Source organism: Pipistrellus hanaki, assembly GCF_964339955.1.
Source record: "Pipistrellus hanaki genome assembly, chromosome: 2".
Lineage (NCBI taxonomy): Eukaryota > Metazoa > Chordata > Mammalia > Chiroptera > Vespertilionidae > Pipistrellus > Pipistrellus hanaki.
This window is the reverse complement of record NC_140504.1, coordinates 158,693,775-158,719,782: the sequence shown is the minus strand read 5'-3', so window position 1 is coordinate 158,719,782 and position 26,008 is coordinate 158,693,775. Positions and strand designations below refer to the sequence as shown.

The 26,008-nt window shown below is 37.1% G+C and overlaps 2 protein-coding genes across 8 annotated transcripts in view; one reads left to right on the top strand and one right to left on the bottom strand.

Moving 5' to 3' along the window:
* PATJ (PATJ crumbs cell polarity complex component) overlaps positions 1–26,008 on the top strand; it is a 762,329-nt gene that overhangs the window by 555,898 nt on the left and 180,423 nt on the right. The window lies entirely within an intron of this gene.
* DOCK7 (dedicator of cytokinesis 7) overlaps positions 1–26,008 on the bottom strand; it is a 170,096-nt gene that overhangs the window by 30,355 nt on the left and 113,733 nt on the right. For 4 of the 7 annotated variants that reach the window (XM_084876070.1, XM_084876071.1, XM_084876073.1 and 1 more), the window contains 12 exons: positions 25,549–25,688; positions 22,448–22,617; positions 21,578–21,732; positions 20,797–20,979; positions 20,556–20,691; positions 17,227–17,323; positions 14,437–14,533; positions 13,297–13,431; positions 11,424–11,576; positions 5,204–5,362; positions 4,454–4,554; positions 2,916–3,108 (listed from right to left, as the gene is read on the bottom strand). In XM_084876070.1, coding sequence (XP_084732196.1) covers positions 2,916–3,108; positions 4,454–4,554; positions 5,204–5,362; positions 11,424–11,576; positions 13,297–13,431; positions 14,437–14,533; positions 17,227–17,323; positions 20,556–20,691; positions 20,797–20,979; positions 21,578–21,732; positions 22,448–22,617; positions 25,549–25,688 — 1,719 coding nt within the window. Of the gene's footprint in view, positions 1–2,915; positions 3,109–4,453; positions 4,555–5,203; positions 5,363–11,423; positions 11,577–13,296; positions 13,432–14,436; positions 14,534–17,226; positions 17,324–20,528; positions 20,692–20,796; positions 20,980–21,577; positions 21,733–22,447; positions 22,618–25,548; positions 25,689–26,008 lie in introns of all 7 variants that reach the window. The other 3 variants (XM_084876068.1, XM_084876069.1, XM_084876072.1) reach the window with 1 other exon arrangement.

Below are 26,008 nucleotides of genomic sequence, written 5' to 3'. Positions count from 1 at the left end.
ATCTCCAAAACCTTTTTGTAATTTTGGAGATGACAATAAAATGACAAGGTGACGCCAAAACTGGTTTGGCTCAGCAATAGAACATCGGTCTGCGGACTGAAAGGTCCCAGGTTCGATTCCGGTCAAAGGGCATGTACATTGGTTGCGGGCACATCCCCGATAGGGGGTGTGCAAGAGGCAGCTGGTCGATGTTTCTCTCTCATCGACGTTTCTAGCTCTCTATCCCTCTCTCCTCCTCTCTGTGAAAAATCAATAAAATATATATATATATATTTAAAAATGACAAGGTGACAAGAAAACTTTTCTATCAATAAAAATTGTGAGAAAGAAATTTTTTAAAAATCATAGGCTAAGGAAAATATTAATATGACAATATAGGCCTGGTGCACGAAATGGGGGTTCCTCAGCCTGGCCTGCACCCTCTCCAATCTGGAACCCCTCAGGTGATATCCTATTGCCGGTCTAACATCCCTGTCGCAACCCAGGACAACTGGCTCCTAACCATTCACCTGCCTGCCTGATCACCTCTAACCCCTCTGTCTGCCTAATCACTCCTATTTTGCCCCACTGCCAGCCTAATCGCCCCTACCTTGCCCTCCTGTCTGCCTGATCACCCCTAACCTCTCTGCTTGCCTACCTGAACGCCCCTAACTGCCTCTGCCTGCCTGCCTGATTGCCTCTAACTGGCCTCCCTTGCCGGCCTGATCTCACCCCTAACTGCTCTCCCCTGTTGGTCTGACTGCCCCTAATAGCCTCTGCCTGCTTGATCACCCCTAACTGCCCTTCCCTGAAAGCCTGACCTGCCCCCAACCAGCCTGATCTCATTCCTAACTGTCCTCCTCTGCCAGCCTGATCTCATTCCTAACTGTCCTCTCCTGCCAGCCTGATTGCCCCTAACTGCATCTGCCTCAGCCCCCACTACCATGGCTTTGTCTGGAAGGAAGTCAGACATCTGGAAGATGGTTGGTCAACCCGGTCTAATTAGCATATCACCCTTTTATTAGTATAAATAGATTATATAGGATAGGGTTGCTTAATTGGCAGGGGAAGCCTTTTTCATCAGAAGGAGATGCTCTTGGCAGACAAAAATACATCATCTCTATATCTGGACTGATAGCCAGCTATATGCACTATACTGGCAAATCAGACATTAAAAAATTGAATCACTTTCTTACACCTTACACCAAGCAACTGTTGCCCTTAAAACTCCTCCTGAACCCCCACCTTAGGTTCTGCCTTTGCAGTTCACCCAGAGTAGGTTCTGATTAGTCAGTTTCTATGCCAGTCAGCATCAAAAGCTCTGCCTCCTAGGCAGCCATTGGCTCTTTGCAATTCACCCAGATTTGGTTCTGATTGGTCGGTATCTATGCTATTCAGCATCTCTGGGCCTATCTCCTGGCCTGATCATAGAGGCGGGGCTGATCAATAGCAGCCCCACGCTGTTGGCAAGTGGGCTGAACTGCTGACCTCTGGGAGAAAGAGAGCGGCTTGGCTGCTGGCAAGGCCCAGAGAGAAAAGCAAGGTCTGATCACCCTATTTCTTTCTCTGGGCCTCGCCAGCAGCCGCTCCCACTGCTGCTCACCCTCCTCACCCCCCCCCCCCCCCCAAGAGGTCAGCAGTTCAGCCCATTTACCTGCTGCGCATGCAGCCTAACATTTGGTTAAGTCTTTGGTCATTCTGGATGTTACGACCTGGCTCTTATATATATAGATATAGATAGGACATCCAAAGAGATTTAAATAGTATTTAATTTAATTGTTCTTGTCAAAATTCCCTTTGAGGGAAATTAAGATACAAAAAAATGTTCTCTTTGATTTACCCAACACAGAATTAATAAAAAAAAAAAAAGCCTCAGGTAAAAAAAAAAACACAAAAAAAAAAAAAACACAAAAAAACCTTTACTCCCTAAGATTGGGATCAATCATTAGTTCTAAAAAAAAATGATGCATAAATACTTTAAATATTTTATTGTGATGTAAACACTTACAGGAGATACTCATTTGTCAATTTTTTCAGGCAGGTCTAAGACCTGTTCTTTGAGTATGTGCCTCCAGATCAGAGTTCCATGCACTTTCTCTTGACTATCCATAATGCAATTTTGTATTTCCAATTTTGGTTTCTATAGAGTAAAGATTTGAACTTAAAAAGTTAATTAAATTATCCTAGATTTTTAGGAGCTTTTCCTGCAATCTTTTATATCTATCTGATCCAAAATTAACTCAACAACTGTTCTGGAGACTCACTTTTATCAAGTCTTTGCAAATCATTCAACTGATTTGCAAAGACTTGATAGTTTTCAAAGAAACAATAACTCACTTTCTTTTTGCATTTAGATTTCATCAGAGTTTATAATATTTAATCAAAATTAGAAAATTTCCAAACCTGGCATAACAGGTTTTTAAGAAAAGCAACACATAACTGACTCTTTGCAAGCAAAGAATTCAACTAGTGAATCAGAGGTACCTATGTAACTCTAGTAAACTACCACTTATGAGCCAGGTATTAGCATATTTTATACAGAAGATGGAGAATGTTGGTTTATCCTCTAGTTAAGTAAAATGTTGGTTTTACCTCTCGTTAAGTAAAAGCCAAATAAAAGCTTCTACTGAATTTTGGTCCTCAGTATTTTGAGTGTGTTCCATAGATGACATAAAAGTCCATAATACTTTAGGCAAAGAGAAAAAACATACACGGCATTGGCAATTCAGAGGTAAAACCATGGGGAGAGAATGAGCAAGAAGTATTCTTAAAAAATATATTAAAGACAGTGATATTGAAATGTTACTCCATCTTATGAAGCATACCTTCCATCTTTATGCTTTCCTTACCTGTCGAATTAATCTAAACACCAGGGAGAAAAATTTAAACCAAAAAAGGGCATACCTGGATTTAATTTAAGTCTGGCAGATTCCTACCTGAAATGTTACACAGCCCACAGGGAGATATTTGCGGTCCTCCAGCATGCTCAAATATTCTGCAACCAGTGCTGCTGAGTGGACCAGGCACTGCGCAGCCTCAGCGTGATTGCTGCGCTCCGAGTGCTTGCCAGCCATGTTCTGCAACCAGGTCAGACGCAGATCCGGAGAGGTCTGGTAGCCCTTGGCAATTCTAAATAGAACAGAAATTCTTCCCAATTAGCATTGGCTTCCTAAGCTGAAAGGGAGTTTAGATTGCTTTTTATGAGTAGTGTTTACCTACAAAGGTTTCTGTTATCTAACACAACCCATTAAGACAAGTTTTTTAGGGGTATGGAAATGTATTTGTGTATGCTTAGAGAAAGTGGGCCCACGGAATGGGCAATATCAGTTTTGTTTTGTTTTTTTAAGGGGGGGAGAGGGAAATACTAAAAATAGCCGTGCCATATTAAAATCTGGCTATTAACCAAAACCGGTTTGGCTCAGTGGATAGAGCGTCAGCCTGTGGACTGAAAGGTCCCAGGTTCGATTCTGGGGGTGTGCAAGAGGCAGCTGATCGATGATTCTCTCTCATCGATGTTTCTAACTCTCTATCCCTCTCTCTTCCTCTCTGTAAAAAATCAATAAAATATATTTTAAAAAAATAAAAAAATAAAATCTGGCTATTAAAGAAAACAATAAGGAAAAAACTATGAGAATTTACGTGTTCATTATGGAAAAACATAAAGATTTTTTTTTAAATATATATATATTTTATTGATTTTGTACAGAGAGGAAGGGAGAGAGATAGAGAGTTAGAAACATCGATGAGAGAGAGTCATCGATCAGTTGCCTCTTGCACACCCCCAACTGGGGATGTGCCCGCAACCAAGGTACATGCCCTTGACCGGAATCGAACCCGGGACCTTTCAGTCCCCAAGCCAACTCTATCCACCAAGCCAAACCGATCCCGGCTAAAGACGTTTTATATTCAATAAAAAAAACCTTATAAATATATTTGTCTTGAATGTGCCCTTTAAAGAACTCCAAAACTGAAAAAAGAGTCATGTGGAAAAGAAAAAGCCTCAAGTTTTACTTACATCTTTCTACATATAATAGGAATTACAAAATTCTCAAAACGTGTTCCTAGACATATTCTATAGCATAACCATATTTAAAGTCAGAAAATGGTTATGATAAATATCACTAAAGGACTGATTTTTACATTTAAAATATGGGTTCTTGAGCCTTCTTAGGAAGTCTAGGGTCCAGGATGCCAAGGTGTTAAATGTGTTCTGATTATTTTTTTAAACCCTCTCGTTTTTTATAATCAATATATATACTGAACAATTATGCATAGTTCTTAAAAGAAGGAGTATACAAGGGATGTGAAAAAGCCACCTAAAAAAAGTGCATTTTGACTTTTCAATCTACCATTAGGAACTGACTTAATATTTGTGTGCTTATTTTTTTTTTACCTGTTTCCTGTGTCCTACTAATTTAAGCCCTTAATATAGTATTATTATAGTATTATTATAAGTTAATCAAACAAATGGTACCTGTACATTAGATCAATCAACATTTCAGGATCCTCCTGGTGCTCCTTCATTTTAACAGTATCAGAAAGGATCATATGAAGATTGAAAACCAAATCTTGAACCTGTAGCAGATAATTATATGAAAAACATTCTTCAATTGCCATTCATTCACAATTACTAAATTAGTTTGGAAGATATTTCCTAAGAGTACCTGAAGATTTCAAAACAAATAATTGATATAGTTAAGAATGGGATTGCTGGAGTATCGTGGGTTAAGGGTACTAAACTTTCTACAGCAGACTGTTTTTTGTTTTTCAGTTTTCTCACCTGGAAACAAGTAGAATTATAAGTAGAAATAAAATATAGGGACAGAATAGATATAAAAAAGAATACAAAATATAATTCTCTCCTATGTTTCTGATTCTCCCAAAAGGTAGTTTGTAGAAAACTCAAGTTGTTAAGGCAAATTACTATTTCAATAATAATTGGAAAAAACATTTCATCATAAAACTTTCTGGTTGCCCATACTGCTTGTCTATGGTTCTTTCTGTGACAAATACACAGAATTAAACCCTTCTTTTTTTAACCCAAGAAGGAAAAGTAGCTTATTGAAATAAAAAAATTCATCCTTGTCTATGGCATATGATATGTGGATTGAAAGAAAAATTCAGGCTCTTCCAGTAAAAAAACAAAGATTGATTTAACAATTTGGAAAAGTGACTATTCTGCAATACTATTTTAATTAATGATCTAGAAAGTGGCATTTCTGACCTGATCAGGAAAGGTTGTTTCTCTCAATTCCAGATCTTCTTCAGCATAGGTCAATATAGTCTTCAGAGAACGTCTTAAGAATTCTTCATTAAAATTCTGAGATGTACCCACCAAGGAAGATAGTGACATGGTTACCTGCATTTTAACCCTGGCAAAGTTCTGTAACAGAGACATTATCAGGTTACCATTCAATATAGGAGAGCTTAAAGGAACAGTCCAAAAGAAAAAGTTAATTAGTGAAAGAAATACCACTCTACGCAAAATACTTTTAAAAAGTAATGAGATATGCATATTGAAATCTTATTTTAAAAAGAACTTAGAACAGGGTTTTAAAAAGTGCCATGTGTTACAGTTAAATTAGAAATTGTACCTAGACTTAACATTGACCTATTATAAAATACTAGAGGTCCGGTGCACAAATTCGTGCACAGATGGGGTCCCTCTGGGTGGCTTGCGAGGATTGGGCTGAAACCCACATCCAATGCTGCCTGCAGCTCCTACCTGCCGCTTCCACTCATCCTGGCCCCACTGTGCCTGCCGCAGGCTCGTGCCCTATCAGTCCCAATCAGGAGAGGCTTGTGCTACTGCAGCAGCGGTTGCCAGCCAGTGGTGAGCCCTGCAGCTGGCACCCTCTGAAGGGCGTGGCCTGTGGGAGTGGGCTGAAACCGGCTCTCCAACATCCCCCAAGGGGGTCCTGGATTGTGAGAGGACACAGGCCAGGCTGAGGGATTTTACTGTGCATGACTGGGCCAGGGAAGGGCTGTGGGAGGGCTCCAAGGCGTGTCTGGCCTTGTCTCACCCAGTCCCAATTGGGATCCGTGAGCTGGGGAGGGACCATGGGAGAGCTCCAGGTGTGTTCGACCCATCTTGCCCAGTCCTGATCAGCTGAACCCCAGCAGCAAACTAACCTACAAGTCAGAGGCTTTGCCCCCTGGTGGTCAGTGAACATCATAGTGACTGGTCAACTGTCCCCTGGTGATCAGTGCACGTCACAGCGAGCAGTTGAGTGACATTAGCATATCATTAGCATATTACACTTTGATTGAACAGACAACCAGACACTTAGCATATTAGGCTTTTATTATAAACAATGTAATTAATAACTAGAGACCTGGCACATGAAATTCAGTCCCTAGGCCTTGCCTGCAATCAGGGCCATCTTCCCCAGCTGCCTGCAGCTGGCCCCGCCCCCTGCCACTACTCACCCCCAAATCCCTGTCTGCCATTGGGTGATCAGTGCCTGACAGCCAAGGAAAGGAGCCAGGAGGTCAGTTGTTCTCACCTGCTCACTGGCCTTGTCCCTGCCGCAGGTGGCCATCAGGCAATCGGAGCCTGCCAGCCAGGGAAAGGGACCAAGCGGTGGTCAGTGCACCTCATAGCGACTGGTTCAGCAGTCATTCTGGTTGTTCTGCTGTTAGGGTCAATTTGCATATTACCCTTTTATTATATAAGGTAACACAATTTTTACAGACTAGAGAGCTTAACCAACCATCAGAAAATTATTATTTTTATTTGTTAATCCTCAACTGAGGATATTTTTCCATTGACTTTTAGAGAGAGTGTAAGGGATGGGGAAAGAGAGAGAAACATCAATGTGAGAGAAACACGTGGATTGGCTGCCTCCCGCATATGCCCTGACCAGGGCAGGTGATCAAGGCTGAAACTGAAGTACGGGTCCTTGACTGGAATTGAACCTGGGACCCTTAAATGCAGAGGCTGGAGGCCAACACTTTATCCACTGAACCAAATCGCCTAGGGCCATCACTAAATTCTTAAGTGGTAGATATGGCCTTTAAACTTTGGCCCATTTCATTAAGTCCATTATTATGACATAAATAACACAAATCATTCATAAAGTAACTTAAAGGTAGAATCTTTAGAATAATGTCTATAAGAGAATTTACATTATTCCATTTTTAGTGTAAATTCATTTATTTCACCATTCCCCACTATGAAACTATTTTTAAGAGTTTATCAATAATAACATAGTAATTGTCAAACTGAAGATATTTTTGTCAAAATTCTATTTGATATCTTTGTATATGTAAATGTATTGATTATTTTTTCCTTTAGAATTTCCTAGCTTATCTTCAGTGGTACCACTTTATCCTGTTTTTCCTATTTTTTATCTGCTCTTTTGGTACCAAAGATTCTGTCAAGAAACTTTATAAAATACATATATTTTTATTGATTTCAGAGAGTAAGAGATAGAAGTATTAATGATGAGAAAAAATCATTGAGTGGCTGATTCCTGCATGCCCCCCACTGGGGATTGACCGGGAATAGAACTGTGACCTTCTGGTTCATAGGTAGACATTCAACCACTAAGTCACCTCAGCCTAGCAAGAAATTTTTTTTACTTGTCATACTCTAAATAGTCTCATCCATTTCTTTGTTTTTGACTAGTACAGATACATACTTATGTCTTCATAGCTCCTATTTTTCTCTATAGAGTTCTAGGCTATTATATTTTACTAGATAGCTCTATTTGGATGTGTCTCATAGGTATCACAATTTTAACATTAAAATACTTTCTCTTCCTATAGATTAAATGAATGGTGCTTCTATTCATGTACTTATTCATGCCAAAAATCTAGAAATCATTCTTCCCTTATTACTCATACTATAAATCCAATTCACAATTCCCTAATCTGTTCCAATCTGTTCTTTCTCCATTCCCAATGCCATTGCTTTAGTTTATATCCTTACCATTTCTTGCTTGAATTACTGTAATAACTTCCTAACTGATCCTTTTTGCCTTTTCTCTTATATCCCAAGTCTATCTTCTAAATAGCTTCAGAAAAGTTTTTGTCAAATGCAAATCTAAACACATCTTTAAAAAGCTCCAATTGCTGAGCAAAGCTTTAAGGACAAAACACAAGTATCAGCTCAGTCAATGTGTCAAACTATATGGTGGGAACTGAGTACAGTAATAAACAAAACAAATATCTGTCCTATGAAAGTTTAGTCTAGGCCTTTTCAATGACAACTTTATCTCTTATTACTCTCTCTTCCAGCATAATCATCAAGCAGTGCCAAAAAGTATCTTTTTCTTTTTCACTGTCTCCTTCTATTGTTTCCAGGCTTTTCTAATGATTATTATTATTTAAAAATATATTTTATTGATTTTTTTACAGAGAGGAAAGGAGAGGAGAGACATAGAGAGCTAGAAACATCTATGAGAGAGACATCGACCAGCTGCCTCCTGCACACCCCACACCAGGGATGTGCCCGCTACCAATGTACATGCCCTTGACTGGAATCGAATCTGGGACCTTTCAGTTTGCAGACCGACGCTCTATCCACTGAGCCAAACCGGTTTTGGCAGCTTTTCTAATTATTTACAAAGCTCTATTCATCTACTTATCCTGAAGTACAGGTGTCAGAAATAATGGGAAAAAATACTTCTTTTAAATGAAAGACTCATTTTTGAAGTGATAAAACTATCTGTCCTGAAAAGTAAATGAGTAAAAATGTGTGAGTGGACAGAAACAGATTGACCAGAAACTTAGAAAGTTAGACAAGATGTATGTATAATAGCAAAGTTCCAAGAGAAATTACACTCTTGAAGGAATTTCCTATAAACACCTGGGTCAAGAAAACCCAGCTTATTCTATAGCTGTACTAATAAAAGGGTAATATGCAAATTGGTCACAATGCCCTCACAGTAACAACCAAACAGCAAGCTGCGTGGGGCGACCAGGCCAGCAGGGAGGTTAGCGAGGGACAACCAAATGACTGACCAGCAGGCTGCATGGGGCAACCAGAATGGCACGGGGGCAGTAAGGGGCAACAGGCTGGCAGGGAGGGCAGTTGGGGGTGATCAGGTTGGCAGGCAAAGGTGTTTAGGGGTGATCAGGATGGCAGGGAGGGCAGTTAGAAGCGATCAGGCAGGCAGGCAGGTGAACAGTTAGGAGCCAATGGTTCCGGATTGTGAGAAGGATGTCTGACTGCCCAAAACTGGCAGTTGCACATCCCCTGAGGGGTCCTGGATTGCAGAGGGTCTATGCTGGGCTGAGGGCACCTTCCCCTCCCCCATGTGCACCGGGCCTCTAGTTGAGTAATAAAATAGTAAAGAAGATCAGTGAAATTCACCAGATAAAGAACACTTATTATAAGAATGCTGTCATGAAACAGATGAAAATTCTAATGAAATATTTTGCCTTACATTATTTAAAAAATGTGTTTAGTCATTAACTTTAAAAGGGAATAAAGGCAGAAATAAAATAATTTAAGGAAAGATAGCAAGAATAAGAAAGTGATGATAAAATAGGAGTTCATACGTCAATCTAAATAGAAACACAAATTTTGTGCACTGGGCCACTAGTTTGTTATAATAGCAAATATGAAAAGATTTACTTCAACTTAGAGAGTGGATTACATAGCACAACTCTATCTTGTATATGAGAGGCACAACTAAAATAAATTGATTCTTAAAAGTACAAATAAAGGAATATACAAAGGTAACTGAAGAACACATAAGAGGTACAGAAAGAGAAAAGCACACAAAATGAACAGTAGGGTTCAAATTAAAAAGAAAGTGGAGGTATTTTAATACCATACAAGGTAGAATTTAGACTGAAATAAATTTAAAATAAAGCCTCTTCACCCTTTTCAATTCTAAAGGGAATAATAATATAATTCATAAAAAGGATGCAATAGTTATGAATATCAATTCACCCAATAAGAGCTAAAGGAGAAAAATATACAATTTGTAGGCTTAAAATAATTTCTATCAGTCCAGCAAATGGATCAAAAATAAACAAGGATATAGAAAAACAGAATAATGTAATTAATAAGGTATTTTGTTTAACTCAATGCTCTAAAAATAAGAAATACCCATCTTGTGTAACATTTACAAAAACATTGCATATATGAACACACAAAGGCACACAGTACAAAAGAGATATATGCTGTATGATCACACAGCAATAAAACTAGCATCAAAACTTAAACATGCCTGACCAGCGTGGCTCAGTATACTGAGCATCGTTCTATGCACCAAGAGGTTGCTGGTTAGAATCTGGTCAGGACACATGACTGGGTTGTAGGCTCAATCCCCAGTAGGGAGCATGTAGAGGGTAGCCAATCCATGTTTCTATATCTCTCCCTTTCTCTCTTAATATAAAACCTATAAATACATTATTTAAAACAACAACAACCACCACCACCAAGAACTTTAAAACAAGCCCTACCTAGATAGCTTAGCTGGTCACATCATTGTCATATAATGCCTAGGTTGTAGGTTTGATCCCAGGTCAGGGCACATATGAGAATCAAGCAATGAATGTATAAATAACATGATGCTTCTCTTTCTCTCTCCCTCCTTCCTCTCTCTTTTTCTCTCTAAAATCAATATTAAAAAAAAATAATAAAAAAACTTTAAAACAAAAAGGACTATCAATTCTTTGGGTTAAAAGAAAATACTACATATCAGACCCAATAAGATACCAAAAACAGTACTCAAAGAAAAATTATAAAATTTAATTTTTAAATACTTACCTGAGTGAATTAAACATCTGACTAAAAACAAACAAAAAAAACTAAAATAAAAAAATATAACACATGAATATATTATCAAATAAATACTTAAATGAAAAAATGGAATTCCTCAAAGTCTGACATATAATCATAAAATATTAAATCAAAATACTTAAACCTATAATTTTCTTTATTATTACTTTCATTTTACTAAATGGTAACAATTAAAATTTATAACCCCTCAACATAGATTTATGTTCTAAGTTTACTACTGTATATTATTTTTTAAAAATATATTTTTATTGATTTCAGAAGAAGGTAAAGGGAGAGAGAGATAGAAACATCTATGATGACAGAGGATCATGGATTGGCTGTCCCCCACTGGAGATCTAGCCCACAACCCAGGCATGTGGCCTTGATTGGCATTGAACCCAGTTCCTTTCAGTTTGCAGGCCGACACTCTATCCACTGAGCCAAACCGGCTAAGTGCTGTATGTTATTTTTAATACAGAAAAAAAAATTAAAGATTTGAATTTTTATAAGATATCCATAGAATGACATGCAGAAAACAAAATTAAAGATTTGAGTTTTTATAAGATATCTATAGAATGAGAAATATCAAGATAGTCTAGGATTAGGCTCAAAATATATAAAATAATTCCAAGCTTCCCCCTAAATCCATTTAATAGACAGTTGCAGGAGTTATATTTCATTATGAATCCAAAGACAAAATACTTACATTCCCTATTTCAAAGTTTTGTCTCATCAATAGGTAAAGGGAGGCACTAGCATGTGACCGTATTGTACTGATGCTACTGCTACAGTGTCGGAGAAGCCGGAGGCATAAATCAGCACATTGTTCTGTCTCTTCTTCAAACAGGAGTTCAGGGAACTATAAAAAACAATACCGACATTGAAGTTATGTAGCCTGAACTAGAGATTTGTTAGTACAGCCAAGAATCAAAAGAATGGTGAAAGGACAATATTTGCTAATTTATATATATAATCTCTCTATATAAAGGCTAATATGCAAAGTGTCCCCTCAGGAGTTTGAACAGCAGTTCGATTGCTTGCTATGATGTATGCTGACTACCGGGGGCGTGGCGTGGAACAAAGGAAGGCCCCGGCTGGCAGCTGGGAAAGGGAGTCCCCAGCTGGTAGAACCCTACTGGTGCATGAATGTCATGTACTGGGCCTCTAATGGTTAATAATGTGGATCAGATTCAGACAGACTGGGTTTGAATACTACCTAACTATGGCACTTACTAGCTAGTAGCAGCGTAAGCTTGGACAAGTTTTCTTATCCATAAAATGAGCCTAATAATATTATCTACTTGGGGTTGTATGACTATCTTACATTAGATAATGCCCATAAAACACTTGGTATAGTAACCAACATGTAATAATTCTATAATATGTTTTTATTATTACAAGAGTACTGAAAGTTATTTTCACTGGTTAAGTTTCATCAGTAGCTCTGTATTCCATCTTATAAGATGTATAAGATGAAATAGCTACCTTTGGATATGATCTCACTTATTTCTGGAATCTAATGAACAAAAGAAATTGACCAAAAAAATAAGACTTAAGCATGGAGGAACAGACTCACGTAGCACAATGTGGGGTTGAGGGGACGAGAAGAGATAAACCAAATAATTTATATACTTATTAGAGGCCTGGTGCATGAAATTTGTGCACTCAGGGTGGGGGGAGGGGGCTCCCTCAGGCCCACCTGCACACTCTCACAGTCTGAGAGCCCTTGGGGGACGTCTGCTTCCTATGGGGAGCGGGTCTAAGCCAGCAGCCGGACATCGTTAGCATTGCCACGGATGTAGTAGAGGCTTGCCAGCTGTGAGCCCGGCTTCTGGCTGAGCAATGCTCCCCCTGTGGGAGCACACTGACCACCAGGGGGTAGCTCCTGCATTGAGTACCTTCCTCCTGATGGTCAGTGCATATCACAGTGACTGGCCATTCCACTGTTAGGTCAATTTGCATATTAGCCTTTTATTATATGGGATATGCATAGCCCATGGGCATGGGCAATAGGATAGTGAAGATATGGGAATGTTAGGGAGGAGCTTAGAGAAGGGAAGTAAGGGATGGGGCAAATTTGAGGTATCTGTAATATTATCAAAAAAAGAAAAAGAAATAGCTACCTTTGAGATTTATAAGGATATACAAATTTTTAGGAGGAAACCAATGTAGGAAATAAATATTTGAAGTCATTGAACAAATGTACTTTATTTTCCATTCACCATACATTAAGTTAATTTAAATTGAATGGACTGAACTACTTATACATTGAATTCTTGATTTATCAAGTTAATAAGGAACAGGAAGAACAAGAAATAAGGAAAGCCCCAAATTTAAAATTAGCTATTAATTTTAGGCCTTTCTTCACATCAAAATTATTTTTTAAGCCAGAAACTGGTTAAAGGTGATCCAAATAAGAATTCCAAAAGGCAAACAATAGAAGAGAGACAAAGAAGAATCAAGGATCTTGGGTTTCTATGAAAACTTTAAATATAAATACATTAACCAATGAACATGTCAAATGATCTTAGACAATGTTAATAAAGTCTGATAAGACTGAAGGGAAAAAATTAACCTACCTTTGAAACCAGGGCCCTCTGTGTAGCAAAACAGTGTTGTAGATAAACTGCACTTTGGTTACATGCCATACTATGTAGCAGCACTTTTAGTACCCCACCAAGGATGCTCTCTTTGGATTCTGTTACAGAAACGGTCTGCAATTTAAAGATTAAATAAAAAAGAGATGTACTTGCAATTTGGTTAAGGAGACAGAATATGTATACACAAAAAAATACTGTTTTCAAAATAGGAAAATGATAAGATTTAAGAGAACTTAAAAAAAAAAAAAAGTTTACCAGGATTTGGATAAAAGAAAAAAGGGAAAAACAGAATGGGCAAAATTTATTTATTTATTAAATATATTTTATTGATTTTTCACAGAGAGGAAGGGAGAGGATAGAGAGCTAGAAACATCAATGACAGAGAAACATCGACCAGCTGCCTCCTGCACATCCCCCACTGGGGATGTGCCCACAAACAACGTATATACCCTTGACCGGAATCGAACCTAGGATCTTTCAGTCCACAGACCAACACTTTATCCACTGAGCAAAACCGGTTTTGGCAAGAATGGGCAGGATTTAAATGAAGGAGAGCAGGGAGAGCCAGGATATAGCTTTTAGGAACTACTTAAATTTAAAATGTAATAAAATGGCTCAATAAATACCGCATTTTCCGGCGTATAAGACGACTTTTGAAACGAAAAAAAGCCTGCTCCAATTGACCAGAGTCTATTAAAAAAAACAAACAAACTGGTGTTGCCTCGGAAGTGGGGGGTAGTCTTATACAGCGAATACAGGCCTAAACCTATGTTTTAACTGTAAAATTAGGGGGTCGTCTTATATGCCGGAAAATACGGTACTTTCCCCCCAAACTCAATTTACCAAATCTATATATTTTTTCTTTTAAATATATTTTTATTGATTTCAGAGAGGAAGGGAGAAGGAGAGAGAGACAGAAACATCAATGATGAGAGAGAATCTTTGATCAGCTGCCTCCTGCATGCTCCCTACCGGGGATCGAGCCCACACCCCGGCAAGTGCCCTTGACAGGAATCAAACCCAGGACCCTTTAGTCTACAAGCTGACACTCTATCCATTGAGCAAAACCAGGTAGTGAACTAAATCTATACTTTAAATTCCTGTTCTTTGCGTTCTTACCTGGACAACAATCTCTAGTGTATCCAAAATGATTAGGTTTGCTTCAGTAGCCAGATTTCCATCAATCAGTGCTTCATGTTCAATCTCTGCTCTTGACCTAATGTAAAATAGTATAAGAAATTATATTTATCTTAAAACAAAACAAAACAGCAGATCCACAATTCAAAAAAAGACTTAAAAGATTCATAGAAAAAACAAACAAAACTTGGAATCATTTTTCAGTATTTGATAAATTGAAAATTATAAGAGAATAAGGGAAAAGACAATATTTTACATATCAATGTTTTGTTTTACCCTACATTTTGTTGACTATTCCTATATATACTTTATCACAATGCCAATGAAAGCAGAAATACTTAGCTTCCAGAGATACAGCAAACACAGAAAGTGTTTTATTCTGCATGGAATAGCCACTAGATGGTGCTATGTGGGCTTGCATTTAGGGCTGCTTCATGGCATTATTCAAAATGTTGAAGGATAAAAGTACTTTCCCCCCCCTAAAGTTTAAAAAATTTTAAATTTTGATGCAGAAAATAAATTAATTCTTCAATGAGACTCTGGATGGAATCACGCATTAGAAACAAAACATCTGATGCCAATCAAGTCATTTACTTGACTATCCAATATATACAAAAGTATTATTTAATAAAAATTTAAAAAACTATAGATGATTTATAGGTAAAGTTGACATTATTTTAATAGCAATACATATATAGAAATTATATATTACATCTAAATAGACAAAACAATACACAAATCAAAGCAAAAGTATAAGGACATACTAAATACTAACTTACTGAAGTTCTTAGATGTTTAAGTCTCTGAATCTTTATTACTACCATTAAAGAGAAAAATTTATGAGTTTATATTTTACAAATTAAATTTAAGGAGAAAATACAGCATAGTTAGCATTAAATTGAAAAAGAAAATAATGCATTGTTCAAACATAAAATCCAGAAAGACTTCTGCAAAGAAACATTATAAAAATATGGTTTAGCCCTAGTTGGTGTGGGTCAGTGAATAGAGCGTGGGCTGAAGGGTCCCATGTTCCATTCCAGTCAAGGGCATATGACCAGGTTGCCGGCTGATTCCCAATAGGGGGTGTGCAGGAGGCAGCCAATCAATGATTTTCTGTCATCATTGATGTTTCTCTCTCTCTCTCTCTATCTCTCTCTCTCTCTCTCTCTCTCTTTCTCTCTCTCTCCCCCCCTCACTTTTCCTCTCTGAAATCAATAAAAATATATTTTAAATATTATTTTAAATAAATATTAAAAATATATTTTAAACCATATATATATGGTTTAAACAAAAAGAATCAGGAAAACACTAAAAAATCCCCCAAAAAACAGCTTCCTTAGAATACGGCAAGATAAGCAGAAAGAACATTACACAAATGCAGAAATAAAGCAATATATGCTGGCTGTTTTGTGAATTCCACCACACATGTGGAAAAGTAATCAAAGAAATGGACTTAGGCAGACAAAGAAGAGAGAAAAGTGAACACTCAAAGTTAAAAAATGTTAGCATATTAATTTTATACTCAGTATCTGCTTTGGTCTGAATATTTGTGTCCCCCTACATTCTTACGTTGAAAATCTAATGCCCAAGGTAATGAATGGTATTAGGTGAGGCAAAGGTCATGAGAGTAAGGGCCTTGGGAATGGGATTAGTGCTTTTATAACAGAGGTCCCAGGGAATCTGTTTGTCTTTCTACCATATGAGAACATAGCGAGAGAGAAGTCTGTAACCTGGGAGAGGGTCAGACACCAAATCTGCTGGTGCCAAGATATTGAACTTCCCAGCTCCCAGAACTGTGAGAAATAAATGTCTGTTGTTTATAAGTATTTTGTTATAGCAGCCTGAAGAGACTAATAATTTCTGATAATTTCAAATTCTCATCTATATGGTACTGAGTCTGCTGTTACTGTTTTTTGTCTATAGGCTTGCATAGGGCCTTGCTTTCTGTGTTTTACGGTTTCACTATTGTGAACTAATATTTCTGGAAGTTTATTTTAAGAATCCTCTAACTCTTGGGCTGAAAATGGTTTCAGATAGAGTGACCAACAATCTTGGACAGGACTGAAAGGTTCCCTGGGATATGAAACATTCAGTGCTAAAAATTAGTAGTACTAGGCAAACCTGAATGAGCTGGTCACCATATACTAAAGTTTTTTGGGCCAGTCAAGCTACTCCAGGGCTAACTTGTAATTACAAATTGTCAAGAGAAAATATTTAGCCCCTTAATTCAATGCAGGGTTTCAAGCCAAGCAATTTTACCTGCAGTCACCTAGTTCTCTTTATACTGATGGTGAAGTCCTTTAGGCTCCTGGACTCATGGTAGTGCATTTCAACTGTGTTTTTACCTGGCTTGTCTCCACGCTAGAATCAGAAGACCCAGAGTGTTTTGTCTTCCTTTAATTATATTTTAGGCTCCAAGAGGGCAAATAATAGTTTTCTAATTTTTTGTAATGCTTGAAATACTTAGTTTAAGTGTGATACCCAAAATATATTCTAAAATAGTTGTAGAATGCAACTTTCGAAGGGGGTGGGCTGCTGGGGAAAATGGGGTAACATTTAAAATATGTAACATTATGCTTTATTATACCACATTAAAAATTCTTCCCCCAAATCTTTTTAAATCTTCTATTTAAAAATTAAGTATAATATTTTTTCTTCTAAGATTTGAATGTCTAACATATATATAAAATAACATTAAAATTAAGTCATTTTCCTCTTGCAGCTGAAATTCAACAGGCCTATCATTTAACATAAAATAGAAGATTATATTACTTGTCAAGCTTCTCAGTGTTTTGCCGCCAGTGAGTCATATCCTTTCTCCACCTCAGATTTTCTTGACTGCCAAAGGCACTTCCAGATGGACTTCTCTCTGTTAAGTACATTTCACAACCATTTTAAAAAGTGTTATTTCAACTGGACCACTTATATATATACTTGCAAACATTTAAGAAATACTGCACAATGTTAATAATTTTTTACACAGCCATTTTATCCTCAATAACAATGGAAAAACCTGACAACGATGCTTTTTATTCAAAGCCTTCATAACAGTTACAGAAGAAATATGCTTGCTACATGTATTATAACAACAACAACAACAACAACATCCTTTTAAATAAGCAACTTTTCTAATACCTATTTTCTCAAAATCTTAACCATGGTTTCTATGGCTCTACATGATATAACCTTATTTCCTACCCTTATTCCTCTTGCTTGCACCACTAAAGTTGTGTGTGCGTGTGCTTGTGTATGTGTGGTGTATTCTGAATATATGCTTCTGAGTTAGAGCCTAAAGGTTGTTTTTCCTTCTACCAGATTCTTCTTCCCAAATTTTCCCTGGCCAGTCATTTCTTACTTCCACAGATAGGCCTTTCCCAACTCTCCAACTTCTTTTCCTCTTAATCTGCTTTACTTTTCCATAGCACTTATAAACATAAGGTTATAAATCACTAAGAACAGAGATTATGTTTATTTGCCCACCACTTAATGTCTGAGGCTGACAAAGTTTCTGGCACATCTTCAGTGCTCAATAAGTTTGTTTGATAAATAAAGAAAATAAGGATAATTCCTATAGTGATTCTTTTAGACAACAGGAAGCAGAGCAAGAGAAAAACAAGGGCTTTCTCCCAAGAGGTTTCTAGGATGGAAGATGGACTGAATCACACAGACTCTTTTAAGGGGCAGTAGCAATAGAACTGATTTATACAAATCCAGCAGAAGTGTGATACCCAAAATATATTTGGGAATTGTGCAGAAATATAAAAATACTTAAACAATAGAATGCCATGATTTAATCAATGAGAAAGTTAATGCTCCTTTTTGAAAAACACGAGACCTTAAATTGGTTGGGAAGATGGAAAGAAAAATGGAAATCAAAATTCAGAGTTCAAATACAAATTTTAAAAATATTGAGAAAAAATATAATTTGCCACACAATAAAGGACATGTCTGGATATATCCACTCTGTAGTGACCATATCTGTAAACATTTCACAAATTGGAGGAACAAGAAAGGAAATGTGTAAACATTTCATAAATTGTAACATATTGTTAGTAGTTCCACCTTTCCAACAATAAACTACAGAAAGAGCTGTAGTATAATATGAAGAACACTAAATTGGAAGCCAAAAGATCCTGCTTCTGTCACTTAGTTTATGATCTTAGGCAAGTTGTTTATCTCTATGAGTTTTATTTTCTTTATCTTAAAGATGAGGATAATATTCATTAGATTTTGGTAATAATTAAATGACCTACTTGAAAGTTAATTTTCATACCTTTCTTGAAGATTGTTGTACATAATAAATGAGTTAAAAGAAAATACATAGGTACATTGTGAATTGTATATAACTAGAGTGAAAAAATTGGTGCTCTATTAATTCCATTAAAGGCAAAGACTTTATCTTATTCATTATTAAATTCCAAACATACATAGCATATAAAGAATATTTAAGTTCACTTAAATAAGTGACCACCGTGATGACAGCATTTTGAAAAACAATAAATAAAATATCTATCTAAATATAAGAAACCCTAATATGCAAATAGACCTAATGACAGAACAACTGAACAACCTGTCCCTATGATGTGCGCTAACCACCAGGTGGCATGCTTGGAACATGGTGGGTGTTGGCAGCAGGCAGCAGAGCATGGAACAGGAGGGCGTTGGCTGTGACAGGATTATGGAGCAGGTGAGCAGGGGTGTCAGACCAAGGCAGGACGCTGGTCACTGTCATCAGGGCAAGCCTCTGGTGGTTACTGAAAATTCTTTGCTCCCGCACACTGCAGTCCCACCTGGCGCTTGCACCAGCTGCCAGCATTGGAGCCGCCACTCACACCCGCTGCCAGCACCTAGCACCAATCCCAATTGTTGGCGCTGTCAGCAGGTGTGAGTGGCAGCTGCAGGCCTTGACCACCCCTGTGGGTTTCTCCACCTCTCCCTGCTTCTGAGGGGCTATTGGGGCAGCTGCCACCACTCACACCCACTGATGGGGCCGGCCCTGCTCACACCCACTGCTGGCGCAGGCTCCAATTGCTCCATGCTGTCAGTGGGTGCAAGCAGGGCCGTTGGCAGAGAGGGGACTGAGGGCCATGGTGGGAGGGGCTGGGTGGGGGTGCAGGGATGGGCCAATACCCACACCTGTGCCCACCGCAGCCTCGTGGCCCACAGTTTCTTTCAAGGTGCATGAATTCATGCACTGGGCCCCTAGTATACTTATAAATGTATAGTCATATTTTAAGTCAACAAATATACATGGAACTATTAGCATGTGTCATGTACACAGATGACTAAGCCATGGCCCTGTCCTTAAGGAGCTGACAGCAACAATATCATTTACATGTCACTTTAGAATTTATGAAATGTTTATATATATGATCACTACAAAGATGATAAGCTCAGTTAGTTATACTACCTTTTAAATTCTCCAAACTATCACAGTAGATAAAGAAAAAGAAAGTGGGGAGATTAAGTGACCTGGTCAAAGTTATATGGCTAATGGTTAGCAGACCTGGGATTAGAATCAGGCCTCTAAAGCTATTGCTTCTTCTCACTAATATTGGAGTTTGATGGCCAATATCTTTGCCTTAGATACAGAGTATATTAATTCATTGTGCAAAATAGGTAACTTTTAAGAGTAAAAGGAAATGCTACAAAGAATGATACCAAGAGTGAACCCTATATAGACTCTGTGTGATTATGATGTGTCAGTGTAGGTTCATTAATGATGTTGATAATGGGAGAGTCTATACATACATGCAGGCAAGGAAATCTCTGTATCTTCAGTTCAATTTTGCTGTGCACCTAAAACTATTCTAAAACTAGAGCAGTTTTGGGATGCTATTAATAATCACACAAGGGTAACAGGAATAAACTGAGACTATCCAGAGCAAATCACAAAGTACGTTTTACCCTACTTCAATCAGAACTCTTAACTTGAGTTCCTACAGAGAAATGGTTATTTCAGTTAATTCACAGTTACATTTAAAACACTTTTTTTAAAGGGTAGAACTGTCATTGAAGACATGCAACAATGAGGACTATAAAATAAACTTGAAGGAAAATGAAGAAATTCTCACCAGAAGGAGAAGACATTGTGTACATACCAAGCTGTCCTCGGCTTCGGCGCACCATTTCTTGCCTAGCACCTATGCTCCCAAGAATAGCTTCTTCAAGCTTAGCTCTCATGTCTTTTGATTTTTTAAAGGTCAAGCTATTCATTCTTTCAAACACTTTCTTTCCCTAAAATTTAAACATTAGAAAAGAAGAAGCATTGAGAAAATTTTCTTCTTTCTCCACATAATTTCCTATCTTGTTCCTCTTTGCAATGGCATAATGATCACTTACTTTGTATTCAAAGCAAGATACACAGAGGTAAAGCAGATCTAACAGGCGGTTGAGCTGCAGGACTGAGAGATCTGTAAACCACTTTTGTAGAACTGACTCATCTGCATTCTTGAGAACCCAAAGGAGGCAGATCAAAAGGCTCCGACTTGATTCTGCTGAAAAGGTAGTGTGTTGCCTGCCACTCTGAAAATCAAGAACAGTAGAATGAGTTAGAATGATCAATGACCATTTCCTTTTTGAGCAGTTGTCAACTGTTTTCTTCTAAAAGCAAAAAAACAAAATTATTTAAAAATCAAATATTATAAAATGATCATTTGATTTAGATAATACTTGTATAAGTCATACCCCTAACCTTAGACTTAAGTTCTTGAAGTTTATTGAATCTTTCCTGGCAAGAGAAGACTGTTTTAGCTTGGGTAGGGCTTCCAGCAAATGTTAACAGAATTTATAAAGCAAAAAACTAAAGGTCTTACTATTAAAAACTAACATATCTACCATATAATATATATCAAACATGATGAAAGTAAAAAGAAACAGCTGATTCAAAAAATAAGAGAAGTATAAGAAAGTAATAACAAAAAGTTTATCAGATTTAGAGAACCATTGGTTCCTGTCAGGGACGGTGACAAAAAAGAAGTCTTTGACATTTATACGATGTATTATAAAATGTATTAACTTTTCCACAAAATAAAGCTCAGAGTACTTCTGCGTCAGTTAATACAACAAATAATCTTAGTTATTTAAGGGTACAAAAAAACTTTTGTTTGAGGGTTGTTTTTACCGTTGATGTGAGAATAAAACTTCCAGGCCTTGTTAGTTGAGGAACTGATGTTCCTGCAATTGCCATGGCAACTGTCTGGCTTATCATGCTTCCACTCTCACTTTCATAATCATCAGTGGCTATACAAACTGGTCTTCCTCGTTGATTGTGAGTTTCTGAGGGGGGAAGGAGGGAAGAAATTCAAAATAAATAAATACATACATACATACATACATACATAAAACTTCTGAATAGCTTAATAAACAGTTCTTAATAAACACGAGGAACTCAGTAAATGTTTGTTTTTGTTTTGATTGAACTGGAAGTATTTTATCTAGTTAATGGCTAGCTTAAATGCAACCCTACAGTGTTTTTTTCAGAGCAAGTGAAAGAATTCAATTCTAATATGAAAAGCAAGAGCAATAAAACTTTGTAGGTCCTAATTTTTAAAAAGCAACAAAACTTCATCTCATTAACCCAATGTTAGCAATAAACCTAATTATTGATATTCAGGTGAATATTAATTTAAATTACATTTATATGAATAAAACTAATACGGAGGGTAGTAAACAGTTTTCAGGTTTTCTTGTGTTTTTTTAAGAGGAACAGTAAGTACACAAAAACCCTATTTTCTAACAAGTAGGGAATAGAACTACTATACAATTACTACTTAAAATTTCATCATAAGAACTACTTACAGAAACCTTGCAGTGGATTCTCTCACAAAGTCAAAAGATTTTCAGTAATATAATTATTTACAGTTTACTTATATTAGTACATTTCTTTATATTTCTTTTCCTAAAATAAGATCTTTAATCTTGAGAAATTGTCTAACACTTTTATTATATATTGTGACTTGCCATTAAAATCTGTTTTACATATACTAAGTACCTGTAAAATCATACAGCTGAGGAACAGTTTCCATGATAATGCCAATCAGAGGTAGATATAACATAGCCACCCGAGCCTTTATCTGGGGGTCAGAGTACCGTGGGTCTGAGTCATGACTGGATAGTAAATTGTGTACCATATTGATGACTTTCTTATGCAATCCAAACAGTCTATTTAAAAAGAAGATGGAGAAGAAGCAATAAGGTCACAGATTATTAGTTAATACCTTTAAAGCAAACAGTCAGCAATGGTACTGAATCAATTTTGTTCAACTTCTTAATTTTGCCACATATTTGCATCTATTCTTTTTTTTTTTTTAAATATTTTATTGATTTTTTACAGAGAGGAAGAGAGAGGGATAGAGAGTCAGAAACATCGATGAGAGAGAATCATTGATCAGCTGCCTCTTGCACACCCCCACTCTGGATGTGCCCGCAACCAAGGTACATGCCCTTGAGTGGAATCGAACCCGGGACCTTTCAGTCCACAGGCCGACGCTCTATTCACTGAGCCAAACCTGTTTCGGCTGCATCTATTCTTATAAAAACACTTCTATTTTAAAATTAATGTCTTTTTGTATAAGTAAAAATTGAGGGAAAAGAAATGTTATATAAATTCACTAAAGAGTAAACCTGAATGTTTTTACATTAACTCCTTCTTAGTGCATTTTAATGTTAAATAACGTAAGAGCAGTTATAGTGATATTTTAAAGCAAAAAAATAAAAAGTTAACAGCTACATTTTAAGTAATCTTCTATTTCCTTTTTCCAAAGAAAAATCCTCTACCTAATGGATTATGTCGTTCACAGGCTGAGGTTACCTTTGACATCTATTTGAACAGAACTTCCTTGCTCACACACCTCATATGGGCCCTAACAACTTTTCTAGACTTCCACTCGCCTGCATTTCAATTGAGATAATAAACTAGCAAGGGTCGCTCTCATCTTCATAGTTTTGCCTTTCTTCTTAAATTGAAGATGCTTTGACTATGCAAACCATTCTAATTAAAAATTCATACAACTTCACCCACCCCTTAATGCTGTACCTAGTACCAATTTCAGATCACATTATCTCTCCTTAAGCCTCTCACCATCAATATCAGTAAAAGACCTTACCTCCAATTTCTTTCTTTTAGGAAAGAAAGCCATTCCAAATTTGCTCTGGTCGCATCATTAAAAAAAAAAAAAATATATATATATGTTTTTATTAATTTCAGAAGGAGGAAGGAAAAGGGAGGGGGATAGAAACATCAACGATGAGAAAGAATCATTGAATGGCTGCCTCCTGGATGTCTCCAACCAGGAATCAAGCTTACAACTTGGGCATGTGCCCTGACCAGGAATCAAACCGTGACTTCCTGGTTCATGGGTTGATGCTCAACCACTGAACCACAATGGCCAGGCTGGTCACATCTTTTAACATATCTCCATCTATATAGCTATAGGACCATCTTTCCTGTGTTTCAGAAAAAGCTGTATCTTCTCTGTATGCAGATAATAATTTAATGAAAAAAAAAGCTGTATCTTCTCTCAGAAAGTAATCCCTCCATATATTCAACAAACCCCATCTTTCTTCAATAGCCTAAATGTCCCCTTCATTTTTCTTTTCTACCTTGAAAATATATGTTCACTTGAAACTAGTTTATTCTAACTTAGTAATAAACTATTACATGATGTCCCCAGTAATAAACTTCCTGAATGTTTTAAGTCTACACCAAGTGTTTCCACTTACTTCCTCTATTTACTTCCTTTGTTTGCAACTAACAGAATTTAAATATTTATAATATGGTACTTACTAGCTTCAACGTTTAATAGCTAAATGATTTTTTGAAGATACTTAATCTCTGTTTCTTTATCTATGGATGTGGGTAATAACCTACCTAAGGTGGTTTGAAATTAAGCTATGTAATTTATGCTAAACGCCTTGTATATTGCCTTCCTCAGTAAATAGTAACTTTTAAAAAAAATTTTGCAAGAGAACGTTTATTAGGTAAATTACAGAGGTAGAAGTAATTGCTAGAAGAAATGGGCTTAGGAACGAGTTACAGAGGTAAAGGAAGGGCCCTGGGAGCTTGGGAGTGAGGAAGCTACTGTGCCGGGGGAGTGGGAGGGGAAGCGAGAGAAGGGCAGGGAAATCGATGGGCATGCTCCTGGCAGGGAGAGCGCCAATAAATATAACTTTTATCTCTTAAGATCATACAGATTTAAAAGCTGAGATCTGAAACAAAGTAATCTTAACGCCAGAGCCCTTATCTGCCATTTTATATAGCTGCCTATGAAACCTAGCTGGAGATTCTTCTCCCTTCCAGATTTTAAAGTATATTTTTAAAATATTGTCATGAACCACATCTAATGAACATATATCAGATTTCATTCTCTAGATTTCTACTTGACATTGTCATCTTGTAAGTTCTTTTCTCAATATTTTCTCCAAATAGTTCCTCCTCTTCTGGTCATTTGCTTTTTGTGTTTCCCCTATTTCCTGCATCACCAGCAATGATTCCCAAACCTCATTGTCTATTCCTTATCTTTCAACAGCTCCCAATTCCAGCCTGATCTCACTCCTATCTGCCCTCCCCTGCAGGCCTGATTGCCCCTAACCCCCATAGTATATTATATCTAAACTCAATCACACACAGTAATTAAATATAAACTTATGCAGGACCTGCAATATTCTATTCTAGATGTTGGAGATAAGACATTGTCTCTGTTCTTAAACAGCTTATTTTGTAGTAAGAGAGGAACAGACAGCAAAGTAATAATTCATTGTTACAAATGCTATAATAAAGGCGTTAATCTTCTACACAACTATGTCTGTACTACAAAATTAGCATTTAATCATAGTATATTGTTTCAGTTTTAACTTTCTTCCTATAATGAGTTTCTAGAGAGCAAATCTGTGATCAGTATTAGAACATATTATTGCCCTCAAGGAATTATCTTGGTTACTTATCAAGCTGATGGAATAAAAAAAAAGCATTTCTCTCAAGTAGAAGAGTGGGAAAGATTAATCTTTTGATTCTTAGGAAGTTTAAGTGGGATACATCTGTCCTGCCATCAAAATCAAGCTAATATTTTACAAGCCAAAAACTGGTTTACTCACCCTTCAGCCTCAGGGTCTAAAATGACAGCCAGCTCTGTTAATACAAGTCCTGCCAAATAATGCTGTTGGCGGAAAGGCACAGACAATTCAAACATATTTGCAATCTTCTGGTCCTGTACATTGGTGGAAAATCCAGAACTCTGTTTGGGAGTGAGATAGAACAAACTATAATAGCTGTGCAACAAAAAATTCCACAGACACACATTACAATGAACAGAATGTGAGAATTATCTAAAAGTGAGATAAACTTTGCCTAGAATAATTTATTGCCTAAGATTTATTACAGATCAGTTTATTTTATTAAAACTAGAGGCCCAGTGCACAAATTTGTGCATGGGTGGGGTCTGAGCCCGCAGGGAGTAGGGGCTGTGGGTGGTTGGGGCCGCAGTGTATGTCATAGTAACTGGTCATTCCGGTTGCTTGGCTTTCATATATATAGACTAGTCCTAAGCATGAAACT